Consider the following 25405-nt stretch of genomic DNA (forward strand, 5'->3'; position numbering starts at 1 on the left):
ACACTACTTTGCCAACAAAGGTCTGTCTAGTCAAAGCAATGGTTTTTCCAGTAGTCATGTATGGATAAAGAAAGCTGAGTGCCAAAGAACTGATGCTTTTGAACTGTGGTGTTGGAGAAGACTCTTGAGAGTCCCTTGGACTGCAAGGAGATCAAACCAGTCAACCCAAAAGGAAGTCAGTCTTAATATTCATTGGAAGGAGTGATGTTGAAGCTCCAATACTTTGGCCAGCTGATGCGAAGAACTGACTCATTGGAAAAGACCCTGATGCTACGAAAGATTGAAGGCAGGAGGAGAAGGGGACAACAGATGAAATGGTTGGATGGCATCACTGACTCAATGGACATGAGTTTGAGCAAGCTCCGGGAGTTGGTGATGGACAGAGAAGCCTAGTACGCTGCAGTTCATGGAGTTACAAAGAGTCAGACATGACTGACCAACTGAACTGAACTGATTTGAAACTAACACAATATTATAAACCAACTACGCTGCTGCTGCTGCTACGTCGCTTCAGTCGTGTCTGACTCTGTGCGACCCCATAGATGGCAGCCCACCAGGTCCCCCGTCCCTGGGATTCTCCAGGCAAGAACACTGGAGTGGGTTGCCATTTCCTTCTCCAATGCGTGAAAGTGAAAAGTGAAAGTGAAGTCGCTCAGTCGTGTCTGACTCTTCGTGGCCCCATGGACTGCAGCCCACCAGGCTCCTCCATCCATGGGATTTTCCAGGCAAGAGTACTGGAGTGGGGTGCCACCGCCTTCTCCGATACATCAATTAAAAAGAAAAGAATAACCCTCAAAGAGTTATAGCGAGAAACAGGTGATCTACCATTTATTCAGCCAGTCACTCAGAGCCCTGCACACTGATGAATTATACATAGCAATAATAATGAATATCATCACTACCAGTCTCCAGTGATTGTGGCCAATTGTACCCCCAGAGAACCTATACCTTCAGACCATTGCATGCTTCAGGGGCATTTGCCTTATATAGTGAGTTCAACTACACTGTTGTTTTTCCTGCTGACTAAAGAACTTGTAAAGAGGACAAGAAACACAGCACATAGGTTAAAAAGCAATACCTAGGGCTGTATTTGTATTTACTGCAGAATAAATAGCATAAATGCCCTATTTTGGGTTTATAAATAAACTTGGAGAAGATCTGCAAATTTTTACACATTTCTAAAATATGCATTTTATTATAGTTATTGAGGACTGAGAAATCTGTTAGGAATATTAAAATCAAAAGCAGTGTTAAGTATTAACAACAGTAAAGTTATTAATGTGGAATTGGGAACTACAACCTTTTCAAACCACACAGTCAGAATGACTTTATATCTTATATGAAACAAAAGTGAACTGGTGATTGAATTGCCTCTAAAAATGCTATAAAATAAAAATTCTATGATGTGCCCAACGGATTGTTAAGCAAAGGGGGAAATAGATTTCTGATTCTAGCATAGGAAAAGTGTTTTAAGTACTGAAAAGGTATTGCAAATTTCTCTGAAATGTCCAGTGCAGTTTATTAGTTTGCTTTATCATACAATGCCATAGAAAACTATAATGTAAAATGTGAGAAACTGGAAACCAATTTGATTAAAAAGAATCAGAACGAATACCTCCTGGACATAGTTTTTTTTTTTTTTTTCTTACCTCTACAATCATCTACTTATTTTTATTACCCAGAAAATTTTATGTGAGGTATTATGGATGTTTTATAGCATATAGAGAAATTGGACAGTAATCTCAAATTTACCATCTACCTGGTGAGAAGAAATAGGTAAGCATGCTGTAATTGTAACAGTTACCCATCAGTTGTGGTGATGATATCACTGTTTTTCTTGATGTGGCAATATGTTGGATATAATTTCTCAAAGGTTAAAAATTTGAAAGACAGTATTACTAAGTTTGAGAGTCAGATTGGTGTTCAAGTCCTAAATATTTAGGCAAGTCATAAACTCTCTTAATGGGCTTCCCTGGTGGCTCAGGGGTAAAGAATCCACCTGCCAATGCAGAAGACGTAGGCTTGATTCCTGGGTTGGGAAGATCCTCTGGAGAAGGAAATAGCAACTCACTCTAGTATTCTTGCCTGGGAAATTTGATGGACATAGGAGCCTGGTGGGCTATAGTCCATGGGGTGGTAAAACAGTCAGCCATGACTTAGCAATAACAACAAACTCTCTTACTCTCGGTTTTCTTTTCTTATAATGGGAATAATTATCATAGTATCAAACTCAAAGAATGATTGTGAAGATTAAATGAGAAAAATGCTTATAAAGAATTTAAGAAAAGTTTGTGGAATATAGCAGGGGCTCAAGAAATGGTAGCTAGTTTTAAATACATTGGTAAATCTGAACTCTACCCGAACATTGCCTCCTCCTGGGGAGGGCAGTAGTTACAGCAGTACTTACTTGTTAAGAGCAATTGTGAAATATTTCAGGGATAATGTCATTCTCAATCTTTCTTAGTATACAACATCTGGAGATCTAGGATTGTTCTAGGGCAGCTATCTTTCTATAAGCTCTAATTAGGGAATAGGAAGAAAGGAAGGGAGAAAGAAAGTCAGTTATGGACAACTTCAGAAGAAGAGGTGATTCAGAGCTGATGGCTATAAAAAACTGTTCATCTCACTCATCAGCTGGGAAAATCAACAACTTACCATGCATAGATGTATGTATAACACAGGCACTGACAATTTAAAAAGTTAAACCAGTTTCACAGCCTTTAAAAATGAAGAAATGAAAAACTCTGAGGATTTGATTTATGGTGTTAGCTCTAAGACAGTGATGAATAAGAAAGACTTACTGGATATCAATGGGAAGAAATATTCCCTCAGGCTTTTAATTCAGCCAGAACAGGTGCTTACGGTGTCAAGTGAATGTAGCCACGGGCTCTTCCAAAGGGCTTAAACAGACAGGCAGGCATTCTCCTTTTCTTTTGGAAAATCTAAAATGTTCATCTTCCCTTCTGGAACTGCCTAGCAACAAGGCACTTGTCATGTTGGGATTTGGTTGGCATTCATTCAGGAGATAAAGCAATAAGATCAGGAGATCAGGAGCCTTCTAAGGAATCTGGGAGTGTCAAGGCATGGCTGGAACTCAAAGTGGCTAGTCTGAGAAACTATTCAGAAAGGTCATTAGGTAAAAAGTAGGTAAACTGGCAGGGATCAGGGAGCACAGACGCAGAGCAGTTTCAGGCAAATCCCTGAGAACACAATCGATAGACATTTTCGGAGCACCCTGTAGCAACTTCTGGGAAAGCTCACTGAATGAAGGATATATACATGTGGTCATGGAATGCATGTGGTATTAACAATGACAATAACAATGATAATATAACAATAGCAACTATGACCGATTGAATGCAAAGGTCATAGGAAATATTTTTCATGCACAGTGTCATTTAATGCTTGCAACGACTTTGACTCACCCCCAGCTTTGACTCACCCCACCTTACCAGGTTAGGACCCATATCTGAAAAGTTCTGTGACGTGGAAAACAAACTTACTTATGGTTACCAAATTGGAAAGGGGATCAGGGAAGGATAGATAAAGAGTTTGAGATTAGCAGATACAAACTACTACATATAAAGTAGGTAAATAGCAAGGTCTTACTGTATTGCACAAATTATTTAATGTGGATTTCTTTTCTAGAGCTTTCTGGTATCTTCTGTCTTAATGGCAACCCACTTCAAGTTAGCGCATTGAAAGATAGAGCTCGTTGCTTTACTTGACAAACTTTGACTAAGATATTTAATATACTGAAATAAACCATAATGTAAAAGTATATATATATATATAAGCATTTATATATATATATATATATATATGAATCACTTTGCTATATAACAGAAACTAACGTAACATTGTAAATCAACTATATTTCAATAAAAATATATGAATAAATGGCTCTGTCAGAACCCCATTCAGTGCTTCCTTCATAGCATTTTGCTCACCTGGAATCATTTCATCATCTGTATTAATTTTATGTCTTTGTTACTATACTGTAAACTCCAGAAGGTCTGATGTTTGCTCACCATAGACACTTAGTACCGAGCACAATATTTTGAACCTGAATAAATACTTGTTGACAATCTTATGAATTTTTGGTAGAGTAAAACCTGAAAAAATAAAGACATCCAAAACCCCCTGAAGCTCAAGCTTGCCCGAAGGCACACATAAGTTGCAGAAGCAGGATCTGAATCCAGGTCTGATGTGACTGCCAAGCCTGTGCAATTGTCTGCTATGAATACTGAGAAAAGCATACCAGAGTCCTAAGAATCAAGAAGACTAGAACAGGAACACGTGCCACCATCAGAAATGAAAAAAATCCAGAGAACACTGACAGTTTTGGCACCTGCAGGTAGGCAGAGAGAGCTATGTAGCTGGAGGCGTGCACGGGTGTCTAGTTAACGAATGTCAGGTAATAAAATTCAGAGAGGGCAGAAGAGGTTTTTATGGAAACATTTGTAGGAAAGAATGGAACACTGAGAGGTCAAACTCTGTCAACAGCGAGGTCTCTTAATACTTCTCTCTTTCTGATCTGGCTTGGAGAGAAAGCCTCAATGATGAAAGTCAGCTTAATAAACTAACTCAGTATCAAAATGACTATCAAAGAATTGAAGTGCTTCAAAGCCATTTAAAAACAAGTACATAAACCACCCACACACACATGTTGGTATATTTGGATCTTTAATATCTTCCATTTTTCACCTGTCAACATGCTTCTGAAAAAAAGAATTGAATGCCAGAGCCGTTTGTGTTAGAAAAAGAGTTGCATGAATATAGTCAAATTAATTCTCATTTTGAGCCCTCAGATCTCAGCACAGATAGCGCCAAGCTCTTGGGGGAAGGGCACCAAAATTCCTTCCAATCTCTCTTAGCTTTCCCAAAATGAACATAAAATTTGAGTTATATCAGAGTATTTATTACTCATACACAGATGCAAGACAATCTCCTCTCAAAAATAAAAAAAAAAAAAAAGGAAAGAAAGAAGAAAAAAAAACCCAAACCAAAAAACAGCCCTTCTCCCCTCCCAAACCAGAGTGCCATCTGTAGCCACTCAAATTCATCCAACATCCACTGTAATTGTTTAAAGACATAAATGGAAGCATGACCTTCTCCTAAAACTCCTCCAGTGGATTTCCACTGCCTCAGAATAAATTTTAGATCCACCTCTGTTGCTCATTAATACATCCCTGACCTGAATCTTGTCTTCCTTCTTTCTTGCCTCCTTCCTGCTCCTTCCCTGATCTCCAGCCAACCTGGCTTCCTTTTGTTCCTTAAGCGTACCAAGTCCTAGGTCTCTGACCCTTGCAAGCCTCACTCCTGAAGGATCTTCACGTGTCACAGTGTGAAGTAGTCTCAGATCAAATGCCTTCTGGGACCCCCTAAAGAAGCATTTACCACCATTCCCCATTCTCTTTCATAGGATTCTTTTTTAAAATTGATTTTGCCACCATCTGAAATTGTCTTGTTTATTCATTTGCTTTGTTAGTCTTCTCATAGTAGGATGCAAGCTCCATGAGAGCAAGGACTCTCTGCATCTTGCTCACCTGTACCCCATACCTGGAACTATACCTGGATGCGAGCTCACAGCATCCCAATGCCACCACTCTGTATCTTAGTCAAAGTCTGTCAAGAAAGCAACGGGCTCTATTCTTCAATGCGCTAACTTGAAGTGAGTTGCCATGAAGACAGAAGATACCAGAAAACTCTAGAAAAGAAATCCACATTAAATAATTTGATCTGGCACTTAGATTGAGCACAGTAGACTTTGCTGAAATTATATATTAGGCTTTGTAACTAAGGCAACATAGATTTTAGTTGGACACACTTTTAAATATATTTTAAATTGTCCCAACTACAAATTCACCATTAGAAATAATATTTTTACCGTTTAATGGAATGATATACTATAGCATTCCCTGTTCAAATAAATAACTCACCAAATTAAGAAAGATATTTCTCTTCTGGTATCCAGAAATGAAGAAAATCATTAGTATGCTTGAAAGGTGGAAGATACACGGGGAGGGTTTAACTCAAGCAGGGACACATTCTGAAACCCTAGTACTAGATCACAGACTCTTAAAACTAGTTAGCACCTTCAAAATTACCTAATCTAACCTTTCACTTGAAAACAGAGCTTCCTAGATATCAAATGTAATAACAGTTCTAATACTACATTATATGAAAATTTTTAGCTTTCAAAATACTTTCATATGTATTTTATGCTTGATATTTATAATCTAGTGAGAAAGGCAGGAAAGTTCATATCATTTACCATCCTACATTTGGGACAATAAAGAGATAGTGACTTGCTCAAGTACATAGCCAGAACCTTGAAACAAGCTGTAAAAAATCAATGCACACCCACCTGGCAAATTCTTGGCCTCATCCCCACAGCTAAGAATGGTGCCAAAAGATGTTAGAATTTTTTGAATTAAAATCAATTTTTCTTTCTACTCTTTGCTTTCTTTTCCCAATGTTATATGGCTATCCAAGGTCCCTTGGACAGCAAGGAGATCAATCCAGTCAATTCTAAAGGAAATCAACCCTGAATATTCACTGGAAGAACTGATGCTAAAGCTGAAGCTCCAATACTTTGGCCACCTGATGAGAAGAGCTGCCCCACTGCAAAAAATCCTCATGCTGGGAAAGATTGAGGGCAAGAGGAGAAGGAATGATAGAGGATGAGATGGTTGGATGGCATCATCAACTCAATGGACATGAGTTTGAACAAGCTGCAGATGATGAAGGAGAGGGAAGCCTGGCGTGCTGCAGTCCATAGGTTCCCAAAAAGTCATCCATGACTCAGTGACTAAACAAAAACAAAGTCACCTCTACTGGTTGGGGTACTGCCAGGACTAGAACCCAATACAAAACATGTACTGCCTCACCAAGCTAACTTATTAAATGAAAACCAAGAATCCATACCATTTCATGAGACTTGATATGAGCCATTCTAGCTCAAAACACTCATCAATGTCCAGTTAACAGTCTAAATGTCTAACACCAAAGAAATAGTAAAATAATGTATGATGTTATAGAATATTATACAACCAGCAAAATAATGTCTCTGGAGATAATATCATAAGGATCATAACGACAGCTAACATTTGTTGATCAAACATTTACTCTGTACCAAATACTATTCTTTAACTACATAATATATCACATGTATTATAAAAATAATAATAACTATAGAGCTCAGACAGTAAAGCATCTGCCTACAATGCGAGAGACCCAGGTTCGATCCCTGGGTCAGGAAGATCCCCTGGAGAAGAAAATGGCAACCCACTCCAGTACTCTTGCCTGGAAAATCCCATGGACTGAGGAGCCTGGTAGTATAGGCCATGGGGTCACAAAGAGTCGGACACGACTGAGTGACTTCACTTCATAGATAACATATCAAGTTAATTTAATCCTTATAATAACCTTTTCACGAGGCATTATCTCATATAGAAGAAGAAACTGAGGAACAGAGGGGTTAAAGTATTTTCCTAAGCTAGCATAGTGGGCAAGGGTAGAGCGATCAGGATTTGAATCTGGGAACTTCGACTCTAGTTCCCATGCTCTTAACAAACATCCACGCCTAGGATAGTGATTACAATCTAATGGAAACTAATAAAGTTATGTGTATAAACATAACACATTGGTTTCTTTGATATAAGTCTGTATTTTTATCATAAAACTACTAAGAGCTAGCATTTATTGAGTGCTTACTTAATACCCCAGGCAAGTTCCAAGTGGATCTGTATATAAATCTTATTTAATTCTCCACCATCTTGAAATAGGTATTATGTCCTTCACTTTACTGGTGAGATTGCTGAGGCTTAAAGAGCTTCAGACTATCTCTTCCCAAAGTCCATATTCTACACTCAACAAATGGAAGCAGCAGTTATTGTTATTTTCTAATAATGAGATTACTGTTGATTTCAATTTCTTCTTTGTATCTTTCAAAGTTTTCTACAATGAAACCTTGTCTTTGTCTTCCTTAAAATGAGAGGAACACAAATTAAAGAGGCAGAATGTGTGAGGTACTAGATTTAAGTGCATGCTCCTGGAACCAGAGTGTGGCTCTCTGCCAGAGGGAGCCTACGCAGCAGATGGATGCTTTGGGGAGAGCAGAGTGAACAGAGTTCTGGGTACTTCCTGGCATCCAGGAACCAGGCTGAAGTCTTCTATGTGCCCGACAGAGAATGCTGAGTAAGTCTTTACTATGGACCAATACTCTTCTAAATGTCTTACATGTATTAACTCATTTAATTTTCATGGTAACCGCATGCTGGGTTGCTTGAATATCCTCCATAGGGTCTGTGACCCCTTGACAGGATTCATTCCTTCATTCACTGGATATTTATTGAGCACTTACACATGCCACACATTGGTGATACAAAAATGATTAAGACATGGTCCCAGCTCTGACAGAGTCCTTGGTCCTTGGGGAAGGCACAAATAAAGTAGGTACATGAACAGAAAATAGCAGCTAAGATTTATTGAGAGATTAACACTTTGCCTCAACGCAACATCATACGTAAGTTTCTACCTAAGTTTCTAGCCCACCAGTCTGTTCTGTGGATTTTGGCCTTACTATGCTGGTCTCCATGATCAAGTGAAAAATTTCCTTAAAAACCTCTCTCCCTTTCTTTCTCAGCTTATTGGTTCTATATCTCTGGAGAAATCTGATTGCAAGACATGAACTTTCTGTTTAATCCTTAACACTTTTCTGTGATTAAATCACCATGAAAAAGATACAGTTAATATCACTCTTGGGCTTCCCAGGTGGTGCTAGTGGTAAAGAACCCACTTGTCAATGCAGGAAACAAAAGAGATGCAAGTTCAATCCTTGGGTTGGGAATACCCGCTGGAGGAGGGCATGGCAACCCACTCCAGTGCTCTTGCCTGGAGAATCTCATGGACAAACTAGCCTGGCGGACTACAGTCCATGGGGTTGTAAAGAGTTGGACATGACTGAGTGACTAAGCACATCACTCTCACTTTCCAGATGAGAAAACATGTTCACTGACTTCCTAAGGTCACACACATGAGATTTAACCTAGGTCTGACTGACTTTAAAGTCAGGGCTCTTAAACCTTCTGCTACTTGGCGTTGAAGAGTTGGAATTAAGAACTAAGTCAGCACAGGGCAGGGAGCACCTCATCCTCAACCTAGGAGAATGTGGGAAGACTTCCTTCCTTGAAGGGGTTGCTTTTGTTTGACCTTGAATGATCAGAACAGACTGTCACCACACAGAGAAGGAAATGGACAGTGTATGCAAGAGAAAGAGAAGGCAAGGAGCTCCTGTCTGGCCCAGGCGATGAGACACAAGGGTGTACAGTAGCCCACGAGTGAAAATGTTGCCCAGCACACAAAGACATTTGGAGCTTGCCTTTAAAGCATGAGGAACAATCAAAGGCAGGTGAGGAAAGTGACCTCTCTGATGGCTGTGAAGAGGATGGATTGGAAGGTAGAAACAGCAAGATCTTGTCAGACGTGGTAGCAGGGGAAGAAAAAGACAGATCGGAGTCAGGAAGGATAATCAACAGCTCCTGAGGACCTCCTGACATGAGGGAGTCAGAAAGGAAGAATTGGAAATGAATCCCAACACTGACTCTGCCTTGGCTACTTTGTAGACACAGTTCTTTGAATTAGGGGCACAATGAGGCTAAGAGAAACTTAATGATTAAGGTCAATAGCACAGGAGTAGGGTTCTACCTGCTGCAGGGCTTACAGAATACTTTCTATCATCGCTACCATATACCAGTGCTGTGGGCAATTTTTCATACGTCATTTTTCAGTGACTCACTAAGGGCATTTATAAAGGCTGGGTGTACTGGCTGCACAGCTAGACCACCAGTACTCTAGTTTTAGGCCCTGTATTTCAACTTAGGGAAACTGCTCATTGTAGGAAAAGCAAAGTAACATCATCTCAATTGGCAGAGGTGCCCTGGAATGTGATGTTGAGATAAGTGCTGAGGCCAGAGAGAAAGATGACCATGATTGATTAGTGATGTCTGCTACAGCCAATGAAGGGATAGTACAGGACATAGACACTGAGAATAGAGGATTATAGAATATGCTAGTAATTAACAGTACAGTGAACAGAAGAGGGAACTCTGTAAGGCTTGTCCGCAATGAGATGCAGCAATAATCTACCTGAAAAGCAAAATAGCAAGCAGTAATGACTAGCCACCAAAAGCTATCAGACCCACATTGTAACAACCAATCTGAGAGAGCCATCTGAAAAAGAAGCTGGCATTTGCATCACACCCTTTTGATGTTTTCATATTTATGATCTCATTTGATTTTCCTGACAACTGAGGGCGGGAGCCAGCATTACTGCTACCTGACAAATGGGGAGGGCGAGGCCAAAGAAGGTCCAGAACTCACTCAAGGTTGCACAACTATTCAGGAGATTGAGTCTTTTCAGGTCCTCATCCTTCCCTTTGCACACCCCTGACTCACAGACAGCATCTGCTGTGGCAGCCCAGGACAAAGCTATAAATGGGCCCATTGTATGTGTACTCAGCAGAGAGATGGCCCTGGGGACACATTCATTTGTGTGCCTTTGGGCAGTTACCCAACCAGCCCCAGCACCTTTGAACGTGAAAGGCACCACAGGCTCCAAGTCTTTGTCTATTCACACTTTTGGAATCACTACTAAAGTAAAATTTGACTTGTCCTCTTATACAGGGAATAAAAATCCTCAGGAAGCCTGTTTCACTTGGCTTTGGTTTCCTCAACTGCAAAATGAGGCTGGACTTGATTGGTTCATCTTCCAGGGTAGCACACATCATCACACTTTCATGATAATGGCCAAGGCTTTCACGGAATCTCGATGAACACCCAGCTGTCCTTCTCAGGGAGAAAGGGCTATTGTTTGTAGTAGGAGCCAGGCTTTTTGATAAAGTGTTTTGTAGAATGCAAGCTGTGAAAGTTTAGAGTCCACAGGACTAGTGATATCATATGTCCCTTCCCATGATAAAATTAGAGGAATCAGTCAGTGTCATTGAAAGGAGCTCACTGGACTAAAACACTCCTGCTTAGCTGGACTTCTTCAGGATAGTGACTGGTCTGGAGGCTCACGATCTGATAATAAAATTAACTTGTTTATTTCTGAAGAAGGCTCTTTAAATATCAGTCAAATTTAGATGATCTGTTGTTGGCTTGTCAGCTAGAGACCTGGGCTAAATTTCAAACACCAGCCAGATTTTCCAATTACAGCATTATACAAATAAAGAGCACTTGACTAGGAATCAAGATTGGCTCATAAATTCTGGTTCTGCCTTTTGGTAAGGTTGTCACTTTGAACAAGTCACTTAACATCATTGAGCCTTGGATGCCTTCTGTTTGAAATGAGGATAGTAATACCTATTTATACCACATAGAGACAGTGTAGAATAAAATAAGTACTGAAGATGTGGTACTTCTATATACTAGATCTAAGCTTCTGAAGATGGAGTCTACAGCTGTCTTTTTTTTCAGTCATATTCACTGGGCCTAGCATCATAACTGAGACTAAAGAAAAAGCTTCAGATATACCTGGTAAATGAATGAACATTTTGGAAACTTTGAGGTCTGTATATCACATAATCTTACGCCTGTGTCCTAAGTGAGCATAATCTCCTTCTACTGTTTGTTAAAGATATGTGACATGGATCACTCTGAGTCTTTAAAAAAAAAAAAAAGCCTAAAATACTAGTTCATAATAGAAGTCTATATGAACTCAGGAGAAACAAAAGTCTCTGATACATAGTCAAAATATTTGTGAATTGGTGTGTAGCTATGATTCTGACATCATTTGTCATGGAGCTCTATCTTTTGCATGGAAATATTCAAGCCTAGAATTGTAGTTGAACTTTGAGCTCTAACTTTGAGCTTGGTGCCATTAGCCAAGGTAAGAGCATGATATGCCTCCACTTACTGAAATGTGGGGGAAGAATGAGTCTGATAGGCACCATCGTAAGACAGTCATAGAACCAGTGTCAGAATAACAGGCTTCTGAATACCCACCTGTTTCCTGACACATGGATAACACAGGCCCATGCAGACTGACTTCTGCAAAAGGAAACTGACTTTCCTACCATTGAAGGGGATCCAGCAAAAACACTAGTTCTAAAAGATACATGCATCCCAGTGTTCATCACAGCCTTATTTACAATAGTCAAGATATGGAAGCAATCTAAGTGTCCCTCAACAGATGAATGAATAAAGAAGATATGATAAATAGCTGAAAAAAGTGAAAGTGTTAGTTGCTCAATCATGTTCAACTCTTTGCAACCCCATGGACTGTAGCCTGGCAGGCTCCTCTGTCCATGGGATTCTCCAGGAAAGAATACCAGAGTGGGTAGCCATTCCCTTCTCCAGGGGATCTTCCTTACCCAGGGATCAAACCCTGGTCCCCTACACCGCAGGCAGATTCCTTATCATCTGAGCCACCAGGGAAAGAATCTAGAAACTGCTTGCAATGCAGGAGATCCAGGTTTGATCACTGTGTCAGGAAGATGCCCCAGAGAAGGGAATGGCTACCCACACTAGTATTCTTGCCTGCAGAATTCCTTAAGTGGTATTATTTACTTACTCAGCCATAAAAGAGAATGAAATCTTGCCATGTGCAACAACATGGGTAGACCTGGAGGGTATTGTGTTAAGTGAAGTAAATCAGAGAAAGACAAATACTGTTTGTTTTCACTTATACGTGGAATCTAAAAGACAAAACTGATAAACAGATACAATAGAACAGAAATGAACTCACAGATACAGAGAAAAAATTAGCGGTTGCCAGAGGGGAGGGGGGTGAGGGAACAGGTGAAATAGGTGAAGGTACAAGCTACCAACTATAAAATAAATAATAGGGATGTAATGTACAGCACAGAGAAAATTGTCAATAATATTATAATAACTTTATATGGTGAGTAATCTATATGAATCACTATATTATATATCAGACACTAATATAATATTGTAGGTCAACTATACTTCAACCAAAAAAAAAAAGAGAAAGGGACTCAAGGGTATGTGTCTATTTGTTTTTACTTCTCTGAGTCTCTCTCTTAAACACTCCCCTGACCTTTGCTCCAGACACACTGGCCTCCTTGCTGTTCTACCCACATTCTGAGCCTTTCACTAGCTCTCCCTGCTGCTACTTTGGATTATTCCTCCAGATAATTACTTGACTGCTCACTCCCTTCCCTCCCTCAAGCCTTTGCTTAAATGTCTTCTCAGAGAAGCTCTGTGCAGGCAGGAATCTGTTTTATTCACTACTCAGCCTCTAACACCTAGAACCATGTCTAACACCTAGTATGCATTCAATATACAATTTTTAATGCATAAATAGTTCTATGTTCAGAGCTACATAGGAGAGTTGCATAAGCGCATTTTTGTTTTTCAGCACAGCGAAAGCAAAGATGCAAAGCAAACTTGCAGCATACGTGCAATAGGACAGTAGAGGAAAAATACAGCAGTAAGAGCGGATAGTAATATATCTGAATCATTTTTTGTGTGTCAGGAAAAGTATGCTTTGAGGTGGGAGGAAGAGGATTCAATTATGGGAATTCAAACCTTAGAGGGAGTGAATATGTGGAATCCAAATCATTCAGCAGATGCCAGAGACTCTTAGAGCTGGAATTTCTAGAGGGATGACGGATCAATGCTCGTACTTTGTTTGCAAGGAAACAGAACTCCAGGAAGGTAAAGTAATCCTCTCCACACACATAGCTGAGAAGTGACAACACTTAAGACTCAAACCTAAGTCTGATGCCTGGGTCCATGGTCTTTGAAACAAAAAACCCAATCTGCACAAATTCAGTGAACATATTGAGTTTCTAAGATTCACAAATTCTCCAGTCAAGACTAATTTGGCATCTGAGAAACCTCACATCCATCACATGCCACTGCATGCACAAATATGTCATACAACGTTACATTTGTTTACACACATTAATTTACTTACAATACTTTCCCAAATTCCAAATGCCTGGCTCTATAGGCATTATTTTCAGATCTGGTCATAAGCCAGGAAAAAGGAAATAGAACCCAGAATGAAAAGGAGGAATTGAAGAATGAGAAAAGTGGAGAAAGGAAGGCAAAGATACAAGGAAAGCAGAAGGGAGAGAAAAAAGAAAAAAATGTACGGGGTATTGACAACAATGCCTGTGGGAATATCTTTGAATAGCTCTGCTATAACTTGTCTCTTTCCATTATGAAATCATTTCCTTGGCGCTAATCCCCAAAATAATTCAAGCTCAAGTACATATTTTCAAATGGACTATTTCTTTTCTTTGGCTTCTCAAAAGGTATTATCTGTATCTTACAATTAGCACTCCACAATACGTATATTTCCCTAGTTATCTCATGTTTATAGATCTTGTTTCTCCAGGAAAAATATAGATTTGAGAATTTATTTTTGTTATATTCACCATAAGTGAAAGTGAAAGGAAGTGAAGTCGCTCAGTCGTGTCTGACTCTTTGCGACCCCATGGACTGTAGCCTATCAGGCTCCTCCCTCCATGGGATTCTCCAGGCAAGAGTACTGGAGTGGGTTCCTTCTCCAGGGGATCTTCCCCACCCAGGGATCGAACCCGGGTCTACCACATTCCAGGCAGACGTTTTAACCTCTGAGCCACCAGGGAAGCCCATATTTACCATAATACCCCAAATAATACTTTAAAATGTACACTGTTAAGTGATCAGTCACTTACATCTGGTTTTATTCACTTAGTCAATAAACATCTAAGCATCCACTCTGCATAGCGAGATAAGAACAGAGAGGGAAATGATGGATCTAATTCTTGCCCTCATGGAGCTTACCTCTGAGTCAGAGATTCAGTTGATACACTGTTAAACAACCGCAGATCATAAAAATAGCTTTTAGGAAAGACAGAAGACCAAGATGGACTCAGTGCGCAGGGTGTGTGTCTGGGAGCTTGGGATGACAAGGATGGGAGGGAAGGCCTCCAGACAAGGTGGCAGTATTGCTGGGACCACAAGACAATCAGTTACACCGTGAGCTGGAAAAACAGTGTTCTTGGCCAAGCAAAAGCCCTGAGGCAGGGAAGTATTTGCTCTAGACAATCTGAGACAGGTAACAAAGCCGTTGGTGTACGTGACATACTAGATGAGCTTGATCAAGCCCAGGAGGCCAGAGCTCTTGGCTCCTGTAACTCCTTTACAATCATCTTTCTCCCTTTCTTAATTCCATTCGTGAGTTTCCATAATGCAAGCAGGGCTTCCCTGGTGGCTCAGTGGTAAAGATTCTGCCTGCCAGTATAGGATACATGGCTTTGACCTCTGGGCCGGGAAGATCGATCCCCTGGAGAAGGAAATGGCAGCCCACTCCAGTATTCTTGACTAAAAAATCCCTTGAACAGAGGAGCCTGACAGGCTACAGTCCATGGGATTGCAAAGAGTTGGACCAGTCCATTCTGAAGGAGATCAGCCCTGGAGTTTCTTTGGAAGGAATGATGCTAAAGCTGAAACTCCAGTACTTTGGCCACCTCATGAGAAGAGTTGACTCATTGGAAAAGACTGATGCTGGGAGGGATTGGGGACAGGAGGAGAAGGGGACGACAGAGGATGAGATGGCTGGATGGAATCACTGACTCGATGGACATGAGTCTGAGTGAACTCCAGGAGTTGGTGATGGACAGGGAGGCCTGGCGTGCTGCGATTCAAGGGGTCGCAAAGAGTCGGACACAACTGAGCGACTGAACTGAACTGAACTGAGTGACTAAGCACAGCACAACACAGCACAAACCACAATTATGAAAGTAAAATTAAACATAATTTTAAAATCCAGCATTTAGAGTCTCTAAAAGTTCTAAAAATACCCCCAAAAAATTGTTTTGAAATTTCTCTCCATCTCTTCATTGTTCTCTAGTAAACCTTCTTGCCCTCAAATAGCAATATGAGAAACCGAAAACACATTTAATGGCATTGTTTTCTTTTGGCTAACTACTATATAAAATGTCGTGTTCTTTATACATTTCATGGCAAATATTTAGTTTCAGGTAAATAATCTTTGATGGACTTAGTTAGAGAATCCAACCACTATTTATATCGCTACAGAAAAATTTGTTCCAAGTGACTGCTTCACAGACAAACTCAGGAACATAAAAACTGTGAGTTGCTGACTTCCTGCAACTTGTTTATTTGAAACATGGATAGCATATGTGCCAAATTATTCACAGTCTTCCAGCATGGTTTATCTAAGTTAATCTTTTTTAAAGACTACATGTTCTTTTAGAGATTTAAAGTTGACCTTGGGAATTAGATGGGAATTTATACATAAAAGGAGGCTTTTTCCAACCCTGAGCCCTTTAAGAAGGAGAGAAATTGCATAAGGAAGGGAATATATATTAAAATCTCGTATGCCTCCTTATGATTTTCCAAAATAACATCACTATTTCTGGGAAGGGAATTGATAGAAAAGTAAGAAGCAGTCCCTTTAAAACTTCTTGCTACTGCTGCTGCTGCTAAGTCGCTTCAGTCGTGTCCAACTCTGTGCGACCCCATACACAGCAGCCCACCAGGTTCCGCCATCCCTGGGATTCTCCAGGCAAGAACACTGGAGTGGGTTGCCATTTCCTTCTTAGCTAACTACAAAATGAACAGTTACAGCTTCAAAATGCTTTGTTCCTTTTTGATAATAGCAAAGAATCTTCCAAACAAATAAACTTCATTCCTAGATAGGGGAAAGAAAAGCTCTTACCATTACAAGGTTCATTGTAACAACAGAAGATCAGTTAACCTAGAACTGCTTAAATTTTTCTAAACATTGATTTTGGAGATAATAGGTATTAAGAAGGAATTGAGAAGTGTGATTCTGTGAATACTCATATTTAAAAGAAAGACAGATGCAACCAGTAAAACTTAAGTCCTAGTCTTCAATCAGGTTAACATGTCCACTTTGATACAAAGCAAAAAGAAAAAGTTCATATTTAAAATGTTATGCGGGATCAAAACAAGGAGACTTGTGATGAACATGGGTCCAAAATCTGTTCTCCTATTTTTTACCTCAATGTATTAGTTTTTATTCTTGCAATTTAGAAAAAGTACTGCAGAAGCACTCAGTACAGAATACACTTACTGATGGGCTATTATGACTAATAAAGACAATAAAATTTATTAAATTAATCTGCACATTGCAATTAAACCCAGTGAATCCTTAAAATATGCTTGTTAACTTTAAAAATTATTTTAGGATGAAACCATCGGCACCCCCAAACTTTTCTTTTCAGTAAAACACCTAAGAGCCTGAATAGAGAACTGAAAACATCAGCGCGTTTAGTCCAGTTCTGCCAGACAAGGGAAAACTTCCCATACCGCCTTACAAATTAACAAATGTCCCTGGAAACCCTGACTCAGTTTCCCTTACCTTAAAAAAAAAGTAGCTAAAAGGTCATTTTCAAACTTTAATAATAACATATGTAAAACAGCAAAATCCTTGAATAGTTGCTCTAATCACACAGACTGCACTGTAAGCTTGGCCAGTACACACACCCTTTATGAGTATTAATAATTCCCTTTGCTCATCCTCTTTCCCTTCATAGTCATACTTCTTAAGGCTCCACATCACATGATATTCTTTAGGAAAGACCCAATACTAACCATTGCCAAAAAATTTTTTTCAATGTAGAAATCAACAAATCAAGTCCCTTAAAATACACTTTTGAAAGAAAAATATTTGAAAAGAGTCATGGAGGCACAAAGTATAATACCAGTAACATGCTTGAGGTCCCTGTAGAATTATTTCACTGCCTTCTGTGATACTGGACCCAGTGGAGAGGTAGTAACAATGCTTCTCTATGGTCAGAATTTCTAATAGACACTGAATGAATGGAGCATATATCCTAGTCCATCAAAATGAGAACACAAAAGTAAACCATGAGCCATTCTGATGAATATCTGTTCACTCTTGCTTTACACAGAGTAGAGAAGCAGCTTTGAAAAGTTGCCATGGTCATGTTTTTCCTGAGCAATAGACATTAATAAATACCAAAACACATACACACAAATGCAAATGTGAGTTCTCTCCCTTTCTAGAATAATGTATATGGGCAGATGACATATGTGTGTATAACTGTGCATGAGTGTGTGTGTGTGTGATTGTCTGTGTCACATGTACTAATTGAGAAGAGACAGCATTTAACTATCTGGATGTTTGGTGACACATTCTCTGAGCCCACTGATGTTTGGTAGACGGCTGCCATGACTGGATTTTCAGTTCCTTTTAGGGGGTTTCTTATCTTTCCAAGGCTATCTTGATAGATAGAAGCCTAGGGAAGAGTTAAGTTGGAATGATAACTGCTATGACACACTTTCAGAGTAAGAGCATTAAAGAGGTGAAATTGTGAGATGCAGTATCAGAAACTTGCATATATTGGCAGAAAGGCTGGCATCTAAGTTGGAAGGCCATTGATAGGCAAACTGGACTTCTGGTTAAGGTTCCCACCAGCCTTTCTAAAGTCATTGAACCAAGAAGATAATAAGTCTTGAATAGCACTGAAGCAGGAACTATAGGTAGATTAAAAAATATTAGTCTCATTTACATTTTTAAGCCACTGGAAACACCTGTCCAATTTCTTTTGCAAGGATCTGATGGATGGGAACCGCACCCCTAGTGTCATCTTTAACTCCTAACAGTGCTAAGATAACATCCTTCATTAGATAAATTTGGCAAATGCAGAGCAATAGTGTTAATTCAGCTCCAACACAAGTCTTTGTTACAGTTCTCCTTTCAGTGTAGTCAGCCCAGATAAGCTTATCACAGGGCTTTGAACTGACATTCTGGGATAGCACAATAGACAATATTACCAGAAGAATCCTTAACAAGCATCAAAAAATATCACTTCCTTCAGAGATAATTTCAGTCCATAGTTTATAAGGCAAGAAGTAAATCTTCCAAGTCCCTGTGTAAGATTAAAATCTAATCAGAATGTGTGTGGATTTATTAAGAAATGCTACATGAAATTTAGCTGGAGAAATCTAGTACCTCTGTAGACACATTTTTTTTCTGAAGAGGGCAATGCACATGAGCTTCTAACTGAAAACTCCCTCAGTAATGCTCTTTCTGTTTGTCTTGCCTTGTTATGCAAAGGTTAAATTCAGTTTGAATTAATGAAAATGATTTAATCTTGATCATTAGTAAACTTGGTTTATTTAGGCCGGTGTTTAAAGAACTAGCTTAAGAACTCTTCGCAAACAAGACCAGGCTCCATAACAAAATGATATCCAATCTCTCTTTTAAGGCTATTTTCTAAAATCTGTGGGCCATGACTGTAGAATTCTTCACTCCCCCAAATCACATTAACAATGTTTGACATGATGACGGACAGAGCAAAAAGAATTCATTTCTGCCAAATAAGTATAGGCAACACTGCTGTTTTTCTTTTTTTTCCACAACCATTCTCTTCTTATTCCATTTTGGTAAATTTCTAAGGAATGTTTCAAATCTGTAAGACAGACCTTGACTTAAGAGGTGGCCTCTCTGCCATTTTCATGGCAGATTTGAGACCCATTATGCACTCGATTCTGCATTGTGAAATCCAGGCTGGGGACAAATTTCTGCCTGTCATCTTAGGAAAGGCCAGGAGTTTTGCACCATCCTGTACTGTGAAAGCAGAAAATCAAAGCCAGGGTAGGGCTGCCTGCTTCTTTCCTAATCAGCTTGCTGCTTTTCTGAGGCAATCTTGGTTGTCACCATGTCAAGCTTAGAAGGGTAGTTTAGTAGAATAAAATGTAGTTTAAACAACATGTCTCCCAGGAAACTTCCTCTTTACACTTAATATTGAATGCAAAAAGCTAATCAGTTAATTTGATGCTTGGCTAAGAACCATGACACAGGGAACGCATTTAAGAAGCACAAAATTCTTCTTAAAAAAACCTGATAAGAGCCCAAATAAGAAGACAAGAGTCCCAAATGTTTTCCTCACATCATTCATTCTGTTGCAGTGACAGCCCCCTACAACTAGGGCCTGTGGACAAAATGAAACCCCTCACCCCAAGGGTATGCTGTAAATTGCAGAGATAAAAACATCTTAGAAGAATTTTTAAAATTTTTAAACAGTTCACTGAAAATGACAGCATGGATAACTGTGTCAATGACCTCTCCTGTCTACTGTCAATTTCAGAAGACAAGTTTCCACTGTAAATGTTTAATCAGTGTAGTCCCAGGAACCCAGAGCAGAAAACCTTATCTTCTCTCCCAACTTCTCTGCTTTGCAAGCTCTTTCCTAGCTCTATCTCAGTTCTTTGCAAGCACTTTAGGTTTTTCTCTCTCATAAGAGCTGGGAGCTCTGTAGGTTCTGAGCTAAACAGAAGCCCTGTGGTTTGATTCCATTAGTCTGAGCCCTGGTCCGCTGCAAGCAAACTGCAGCATTTCTGTTTGTACATCCTGGCAACCGGGTTCTAGACCAGCCACAAACACAGGCTGCACACATATTTCAACGCTGTTCTCCCCAAACCTTGCCTGTAGCCAGTCAACCACAACAGAAAGCATCCTACCTTCCATCATGGTGGCAGAATTGCATTCCTTAATTTCCAAAGAGTCTGAAAAAACACAGGAGGATACGATTCCAGGTCTCAGCTTAAGTCCTCGCAAAGCTGCTGCCGCCGCCGAGAGATCAGCTGTGTCCGCTACTGAAGCCAAAGGAGACAAGTGTTAACCCCATAGATAGGCCATGGATGCTGCTGGTGCTGCTTCACCTACAGGCTCCCAGGAAGATGCTGCGAGAGAAAGGGAGAGGAACAGGCAGCCGGCCGAGCTGCACCGCCTGCGTTGCCTCGGCCAATCCCTTCAGCTCTGGACCGCGTCACATGGTAGCCAGCCCGCATCTCCTGACACAATACCCCGGGAGAGCACACAGAACCTATTTCCCGTCCCCATTCCCCTCCACCCCCATCCCCTCCGGCTTGTCACCAAATGCACAGCCCCTTCCCCACCTGGTGACGCACTTCCCCCGCCCCTCCTCTTCTTCTTAAGCTTATTGCAGCGGCTGGGTACCCGAGATTAATTATCAGACGCCGCCACCTTCACCGCGGACTCGGGCATGAAAGGCGCACCTAAGTGACTCGCTGCGGAGAGGAATTATTATTATTATTTTAAAGAAACACTTCTTAGTAATTCCGTGCAGCCTGGAGTCTTGGCTGCGCACACTCAAGCTCCCATTCCCATTTCCCTTTGCCCTGAAGGAATTCCAAATGTCAGTATCTGTGGCCTCCGCACACATCTGTGACTCTCTCTCTCATTCAGGAGAGAAAACTCAATCCGGCTGACGTCACATCATAAACAATTATCCCCAAAAGGATGGTGCAGAAGAAATTTCACCCCAGCTGCCTTCAAGAGAGCCAGGGGATTAATCGCGCATGACATGCCGAAGGGCTGGGAACTGTCATTAAAACAAAGAAACAAAAGAACCCACCCGAGTGGGGCTCTGGAATCGCACTGGCAACGCATGAGATAATTTCTGGGGCGGGAGGCGGGAGAGAGGGGAGCAGGCAGAGAGGGAGGCCTCAGATGGACTTCCCTTCCTCCCTACTGGACCCGGGCAGCAGGACGCCACGGGGACCGCGGGGCGCAGCTCTGCTCCGCAGCGTTCGAGTCCAGCCGCCAGCGCATCCTTCCGGCCCAGCGCGCACGTGAGCCGCCGCGCAGCCCCAGGTGGAGAGTGGCCGCTACTACCCACTGCAGTCGCTGTAGGAAACCCAACTTTCTTCTAAATGACACTTCGCCCCCTCCCCCTCAAGCACCTCTAGGATCTATCTGCAGGCCTGAAAGCTCATTCGTTCACTCCAGTGGGGATCCGGAGGGGGACCCAAGTGTGGAGCCCTGGCCCGAAGGACGGGTGGAGTCCCGGTTATACAGCTTCCAGGGATGGGCTCTGGGCGCCGTGCTGCTGCTTATGTGGGAAAGGTTATGACACCTCGGCTGCTGGGTTGAGACTGTCACCTGACTCGTCCCTAGGGATCCGGGAGCCTTTCAGAGGGCTCCCAAGTACGAGAGGGTCTGGAGTTCCTCAGTTCCATTCTAGCAGGTTTAGTCCTCAGAGCGCTGAGGAAGCAGAAGGCAGGCGGAGTTTGGGAGGGAGGAGGAGACAGAAGGAAGATAGGAAAGAAAGGAAAGGCCTCTTCAGAACCCTAGGAGACAACAGCACAAGCGGGCATGTCTCCCTCTACAATCTGGCGACGTGACTAGGAGAAAGGCCATTACATCACAGAGCAATTGTGAACATCAAAGGAAATAACGTCAAGAAGTAAGGTGCTTTGCACATCAGGGTTGAATCTCCAATACTATTGTTAATTATTTATATTATACATCTACCCATGAACTTTTGATATTGCCCAGCCGTGGACATAGTCTAGTTTTTTCTATATGAGCAAATATTCTATGAGAGAGGTATTGGCGGCTGAGAACTACTAGAGAAAATATAACTAGAAGAGCTAACTGAAACCATATTAACAGATGAAAAAAATTCAGTTCCTTAGCAACTTAGAAGTTTTGAAAAACTCCTTGGTCTCCCTAAGGACACATATTTCAATGGCCTTGAAATTTCAAAATGAAACTCTGCAGGAGATACAGACACTTATGCCTTTTCCCTTATATCTGTGAAGCAGTTGAATTTTAAAAGAGGGAAGAATTCTGAAGCGAAACATGGTCTTGAGTACAACTTACAGTTCTCTGAAAACTGCAAGGGTATTATTGCAAAAAGCAGATTGATTAGTGTAGGAGTCTTTAGGCAAACATTTTTTAATGGTTAAGAATATGGATAGATATTAGTGTCAAACAGACTGAGATCAAGTTCTGTCTCTGTCACTTCATGAGCTCTGTGACCCTGGACAAGTTATGTAATTCTCTGTGACTCACAGCTTCCTTATTTGTGAAATGGAGATAATAGTACCAAGTTCATAGGACTATAAATAGTACTAATAACAAATCTTTATTAATGACTTACTGTGTGCTAAGCAGTGTCCTAAATACTTTGCCAGTTAATTACTTAGTATTGTGTCTGGAGCATAATAAACCCTTCATATTGTCTTTTTAAGATTATTTCTACCAAAGGGCTACCAGAGGCATCAAAGAAGCTTGTAGCCAACTGAGAGTTATACCACATACACAGAAAACAACTTAGTGAAAGATTAGGTGATTCATCCAGAGGTGTAATGTTATTAGAGAGTTCTCAGAGACTGCTGTGTAGAAGAGTGATTACTGAATAATATAGGGAACTCTAAATTAGAAAATTGTCTTAATATGGAGTCTGGAGGTAAGTGGAGGCCCTGAGGTGCAGGGCTAGGCAACATTGTCAAAGATATAAGGGGAAAGGAGAGCCAGGGAAACCCAGACTGCCTGCCTTTTCTCACCTAATGTGAGTTTTACAGTGTGTTAGAGCAAACCTCTCCGATTCAGTGTGGGCACACATCAGTTTTGTTTACGACTAGACAGAAATAGGAAGTGGAGAAGGAAATGGCAACTCACTCCAGTATTCTTGCATGGAGAATCCTAGAGACAGCAAGCCTGGTTGGTGGGCTGCCGTCTATGGGGTTGCACAGAGTCGGACACGACTGAAGAGACTTGGCAGCAGCAGCAGAGACAGGAAGACAACTCAGAGATTCTTTTGGTTAGTGGAGTGTTCATAGAAAAAAGAAGTGTCTAGTTTCGATTGCTAGAGAAGGAACAAGAAAGGGATGTATGGTAAAGGTTGTTAGGTCAGTATCAAGACTGGTTAAACTTTATGTAAGCTTATCAAAAAAAAATATTACCATCAGTTATAAAAGCATCTGATGAGCAAAGTTCTACTTCAAATAAAAAACTGTTCAATTATATTATCAGAAAAAGATTACACATTCTAATTTTTTTCATAGGTTTTTTTGGGGGAAAAGTTATTTTCTCAAGAAGAAAGTACTTTAAATTGTAGCCCCGATTTCATCCCTTCCTAGGATAGCTTTTTCTTACCAAAGAGTACAAAGGAGAATTTCTAGCTGCTATAATAGTGAAATACTTTTTTTCTTTTTTCTGGTTTTAAATGGAAGACAAAAGATCTGTGGAAAAGATCCGGCAAATTACTGACTTGCCCCAAAGTACAAGGGCTATGCAGGAGTCTAACCCAGGATGGCAAATGTGTGCCCAGATTACACCAGGCTCTCAGAGAGTGCCTGAGACTAGTCCAAGACCCAAAAACTTAATTGCTGAAACTACTAGACATTTAAAATTTTTTTCTGAAATAATATTTGTATGCTAGTGATGCTTTGCTAGCTAATGTGAAGAGCCAACCTGTTGGAAAAGACCCTGATGCTGGGAAAGATTGAGAGCAGGAGGAGAAAGGGACAACAGAGGATGAGATGGTTGGATGGCATCACTGACTCATTGGTGCTGAGTTTGAGCAAGCTCTGGGAGATAGTGAAGGACAGGGAAGCCAGGTGTGCTGCAGTCCATGAGATGGCAAAGAGTCAGACACGACTTAACAACTAAACTGAACTGAACTGAAGCCCTATTACACATTTTTTTAAAAAAACAAATCCTATTATATAATTTACCATACACATTGAATTTCTTCACTATTTCTCAATTGTAGTGTGTATGTGGTGGGGGTCAGGAATCAGCTTATATTTCAGAAAGAGAAAGAAAATAATCAGAACTGAGTCACAAAGGAAGAAACAAAATTAACACAAAAGGAAAGCTTTTAAAAATGGACCCAGATACATAGCTCCAAGATAGTGACCTAAGGACGACATTGACTCTGTGCCTCTTGCTCTCCCTGCTGAAGCAGTTCAGTGAATGTCAGAAGGGAAATATTTTCTAAGCTCTGGAAATCAGCAAGGGTCCCACTTGAAGAATTAGATTTCCATGGGATGAAACAGATAAGGAGCAGAAAATATATATACCCATGCTCAGTATATTTATATTCTTTGTTAACAGGGAAAACCCCAACTGGAACTGACATGGGCAGAGAAGGAATCTTATGGGTATCTCACAGTATGGGAAGCACTGCACAGCTGAGGGAGAGCAGGAATTCAGTCCTCCAGGAAACAATGTGACCAGAACCAAGTACTCACAACTCTGTTTCTCCCAGCCCATCAACTTCTTTTTGCTTCCTCGTTTTTCTGCCTGTGATCAGAGAGCTGGCCATTTAAGTCTTTCAGGCTCATATCTTCATAGCTTGACTATCCGAGATCTACTTCAAAAACACTTCCAGGAAGGACTCTGGCTGACTCTGGTTTGGAGCACCGTTCAAATTTTGGACCCATTAACTAGGCCAGGTTGATGACGTCTCATGATGGACTTCTTCAAATCTAAAGTTACTTTGGGCTTAGTCATATGTCCATTACTAAGACTAAACCCAGCAGGAAAACAGGCACGTTTCTATGACAAGCAATAATATGAACCCCTTACGATTGGAGGGATAGAAGAGACATT

The 25405-nt window shown here is 40.7% G+C and overlaps 1 protein-coding gene across 11 annotated transcripts in view; it reads right to left on the minus strand.

Moving 5' to 3' along the window:
• SGIP1 (SH3GL interacting endocytic adaptor 1) overlaps window positions 1-24096 on the minus strand; it is a 241400-nt gene extending 217304 nt beyond the window's left edge. For 3 of the 11 annotated variants that reach the window (XM_015465186.3, XM_059885126.1, XM_059885119.1), the window contains exons 1-2: window positions 23468-23842; window positions 20500-20634 (exon numbers count right to left, since the gene is read on the minus strand). In XM_015465186.3, the coding sequence (XP_015320672.2) occupies window positions 20500-20634; window positions 23468-23483 (151 nt within the window). In that variant the 5' untranslated portion in view covers window positions 23484-23842. Of the gene's footprint in view, window positions 1-20499; window positions 20726-23467 lie in introns of those variants that run through there. The other 8 variants (XM_059885123.1, XM_059885127.1, XM_059885120.1 and 5 more) reach the window with 4 other exon arrangements.
• Window positions 24097-25405: the final 1309 nt, after the last annotated feature.

This window comes from Bos taurus, chromosome 3 (assembly GCF_002263795.3).
Source record: "Bos taurus isolate L1 Dominette 01449 registration number 42190680 breed Hereford chromosome 3, ARS-UCD2.0, whole genome shotgun sequence".
Lineage (NCBI taxonomy): Eukaryota > Metazoa > Chordata > Mammalia > Artiodactyla > Bovidae > Bos > Bos taurus.